Source organism: Cyrtonyx montezumae, unplaced genomic scaffold (assembly GCF_038088225.1).
Source record: "Cyrtonyx montezumae isolate F1298 unplaced genomic scaffold, pur_monq_1.0 scaffold_49, whole genome shotgun sequence".
Taxonomy (NCBI): Eukaryota; Metazoa; Chordata; class Aves; order Galliformes; family Odontophoridae; genus Cyrtonyx; species Cyrtonyx montezumae.
In genome coordinates, this window is record NW_027072055.1 from 57,237 (window position 1) to 61,181 (window position 3,945).

The following is a 3,945-nucleotide window of genomic DNA, read 5'->3' on the forward strand; positions in this document are numbered from 1 at the left end:
GGAATGTTGTGGTTTTGTGGTTTTGATGTATTCCACATCAGAGCATCATGCAGCAGTTAAGGAGTTAATGCTGGGGGAGCAGCAGAGGGGCGGAGCTCCGCACCGGATGCAGGCGGCGCTCGGTCTGGGCGCGTTGCTCTGGGCTGCCGTGGAGGTTCAGCACGTGTGCTTCCCCTGCAGGTCCTCCTTAACGTAAGCTCACAGCTTTTGGTTTGGAAATTTTTATCTCTCTCTCAATTGTTCAATTTTATTAGATTTAGTAAAGTTACCGTTCCTTCTCAGATCGTGCCGTTGTTTTCTTGTAGACCCATCTCTTCCCGCCGTTTCCCCCTCCCCCTCCCGGAGCGCGGCTCTGCTCGGGCGGCTGCGCGGCCACTGACGCAGTTTCTTTTTCTCTCCCCTCTCCCTTCTCGGTTTTCCCTTGGGTCACTGTCACGGACAACACCGTGACAGGTATGAAGAAAGAAACAACAAGAAAGCATACATATAGATAATTAATTTTTCTTTATTTTAATGATATTATGATGTCACTAATGTCTAAGAGGCAAAAGCCAAATTCAATACACAGAAATGGAATCGAACTGAAAGCTGCAGTTGATTTCTGTGTCTTTGCGTCCCCTTACCTTCCAAGCAAGCAAACAAGGCCTTTCAGAAATTGCTGCTTTACTCAGTAATGAGAGGGGCTGTGTAGATGGAATGTTTGATTCCAAAAGTGCTCGCAGGTGCCTGGGGCTTGATCAGCCTCACCTGGAAGGAGGAAAAAGGACAGGCAGATCAGCAAGGGCCCTTCTCTTCTCTGCTGCCCTGGCAGCCCGCTGTCCCAGTGCATCCCACTGAAGGGAAAGGGAGCGGGAAGCTGCTGTCCCTTCCTCTGCTCGGAGGTGGGACGGTGGCAGGGAGCAGGCCTGCTGTCCCGGCACTGGGTCCCTGCAGGCAGCAGCCCTTGGGCTGGAGGAAGCCTCAGGGGAAGGGACAGAGGCGTGAAGGCTGTGCTTGTGAAACAGAGGAGGGGGGAGAGCTGAGCAGCTGCCTTACCCCCGGGCTCACGGTGTAGTCTGCCGGCCCGGGATTCAAAGCATTGAGCACATCAAGTTTCGGTCGGGCTGCCATGGTGTACGCGGGAGCCCTGGTTTTGAAGGCATTCACAGTAATTCTGGGGAGCGCCGCAGGACCCGGAGTCTGCAAGAGAGTCATGGACACACGGGGCTGGCATCACACCCAAGGCTCTCTTTCTCCCTGCAAGCCTGCATCAGGCAAAGGCGCAGCAGGCTTGGAAGCCCCTGTGGCACAGGGAGAGAGGCCCACATTCCAATGCTAACATGGAAAAGAGGAGCAGCAGAGCTCACCTTGGCAAGGTCTTCATCAAAGCGACCGCGCTGGCTCCTTCCTCTCAAGGAGTAGCAAGGGCTGGCCGATGTGTAGGCTGTGTTGGGCCCCAAAACCCTGGGCAACGTGTAGGAGTTAGGACCTGCAAGAGGAGCAGCAGCAGTGTGTGTGTGAGGGGCTGGGCTGGAGGAAACGGAAGCAGCAGAGAGGGGCAGCCTGCCCAGCCCGCTGCTGGGAGCAGGACGGAGGTCTCGCCCCTCTGCCAGTCCCTCCCTCGACTCTGGCACCGGGCGAGTGCCAGCAGCTCCAATCCCGAGCAGCCGGCGCTGCTGCGGGCCGAGAGGAGCTGGTCCTCCAAGAAAGCTTGCGGCCCCAGCACCGCCTCCTGCCACGCAGGCTGTGCAGTATGCCCACTGCTGGTGTTGAGCAGCAGCCCGGCTGTCCCTGGAGGATGCTCAGCCCAAAGGGTCTGCCTTTGTCTCTCTTTGGTCAGCGTACCTGGAGTGCGGTCTGCTTGGATGGGCTCCAGCCGGGAGGCCATGGACTGCACTGGAGGGCATTTGAAGACGTGCTTGCTGGCTGTCTCAATTCTGTAGTCACCTGTAGCAGAGGAGAAGAGCAAGGAAGACATGAAGTCCTGGTCTCCTTCTGCAGCCAGCTGCAAAGACAATGCCCCAAGGAGAGGCTCTTCTGAAGAGCTGCAGAAATGCTGCAGGACCCAGGCAGCACCTGGCAACACTTTTCTGTGCCCTGCCACTGTGTCCTGCCTTGCTGCCCCTCCTGTCAGCCCCCTGCTCCTTAGTTCTTTCAGGACTCAAGGTCCTTACAGCCTCGGCCCGTGGTCCTGGGCACTTGTCCTTCTCTATCACTGCTCAGAGTGTTTTTGTTCTCTCACAAAAGACCTACATCTCCATCACGGCATGAGCTGACCCACGGTAAACGCGCCACACAAGTGGTACTCACTTGGTCCGGGGGTGATGACGATCTTTGTCCTGGGTCGTCCCTGGAAGCGGGTGCCTGGAGGCACGGACTTGCCAGTCCTGGTGATGGCAGGATCCACAAGGTAGCAGGGACCTGGCCCGTAGCTCTCCACTGCAGGCAGTTTGGACCCTCTAATAGTGTACGCGGGGGCGCGGACTTTGGTAGGGTTGTGGCCCACGTAACCTAGGAGGAAAAGCAGAAGAGAGCACACCTCTGTGTGGCTGCATGTTTCTAGCTGATTTGGAACAGGGGCAGTTAAGTGCCTGGCTCCTAATTTCCCTTCCTGCGTGACTTCTTCCTCCAAGAGCAAGGCAGGAAAAGGCGTGGGACCTCGGAGCACAGCAGAGTCAGTCCCTTAGTGCAAGGAGCCATGCCAGTGCCTTGCAAAGTCACCAGAAAAAGACAGCGGAGCTTTGGCCAGCACGCTGCCTGTACCCAGCAGTTTCCAAAGGATTTCCTGCACCACTCGTGCAGGCACTCCACAGCGAGAGCCCCCTAAGGGTCAGCTGTTCTGCAAGACCCCGTAACGCCTCTGTACAGCTGCAAAGCTGAGCCTGTGCTAGGCAGAAGTAGGCCCCTCTTTCCCTGGGTCACAAGGAGCAGCGCCGGCAGGATCGGCCTTCCTCGGCCAGGCCTGGCTCGCTGCTGTGCCAGAGAGCCGGGAGGCTCTGACAGAAAGGGGAAAGGCTCGGGAGCTGCTCTGCCCCATGACGGCCCCAGTGCGCCCCATGCCCTGGGCACGGTCGCTGTACCTGTTGTCCCCGGGATGTAGTACTGGGGCCCGGGTTTGGGGTACTGGGCCGAGATGAGGCCGCGTGGGCGATGAGGTCTCCACGTCCCCACCCAGGGTCCATCCATGCTGGCGCAGAGATGCCTCTGAAGCCTAAAGGCAGAGGAGTTACTGACGGGCTGCCCTGACGGAGGCCACAGGTGAGCTTTGCTTCCTGCCCCCCACGCCTTGCAGCCCAGAGGGGCAGGCAGGAGACGAGTCTCTCCTTTGCTCAGCTGCCAGCTGTCCGCCACGTGGCTTGCAGCTCCTGAGCCAGAAGGGCTGGCAGCAATTTCTCCTGCTCACAGCAGTGCTGCCAGCCTCGTGCTGCATGCCCCTCGGGCACGCCGGAGCTCAGCCTGCATCCTGCAGCTGAAGCGTGCCTGCCACGCAGCAGGAGCTCTCCCTCACCTCTCTGAGCCTTGGAGGATGAGCGGGATGAGGCTGAGTTTGTCTGCTGCTGGGGCTGCTCTCAAGCTCAGGGCACAGCGAGTGGCTGTGGGCAGCACAGCTCACAAATGAGGAGCCTGGAGCCAGCAGCATGTTGTTCTTGGGGAGGGCCCTGCGTCTTCACGGGAATGCACTGTGACAGCACAAAGGCTCCGGGTGATGTCATTTGTGCCTGCAGCCACACCCTCCAAGCCTCCAGGCCTTGACCCCAACCAGTAGAAAGCTGTCGCTCACGCTCCCCACACCTGCGGATGGATTGAGTTCTCAGCTCTAGTCACGTGCCACCCGGGGTTCCTGGGGATTGATCAGTGCCACCTGCAAGGAGAGAATCCCAGCAGGGAAATGCACTGAAACTCCCTTCTGTCTGGCGTGGCAAGCTCAGCTGCGCCTGCGCTGGAACCAGAGCTCCCTCCAAGCGC

At 58.7% G+C, this 3,945-nt stretch overlaps 1 protein-coding gene across 1 annotated transcript; it reads right to left on the reverse strand.

The window, feature by feature from the left end:
* Positions 1-663: 663 nt before the first annotated feature.
* Positions 664-3,654, reverse strand: LOC136055867 (ciliary microtubule associated protein 1A-like). Its single transcript, XM_065747743.1, has 7 exons — positions 3,488-3,654; positions 3,060-3,183; positions 2,290-2,490; positions 1,825-1,926; positions 1,347-1,468; positions 1,036-1,179; positions 664-747 (listed from the first exon to the last, which is right to left on the reverse strand). Exons 1-7 carry the CDS (start codon positions 3,617-3,619, stop codon positions 664-666), a joined length of 909 nt encoding a protein of 302 aa, XP_065603815.1. The 5' UTR covers positions 3,620-3,654.
* Positions 3,655-3,945: the final 291 nt, after the last annotated feature.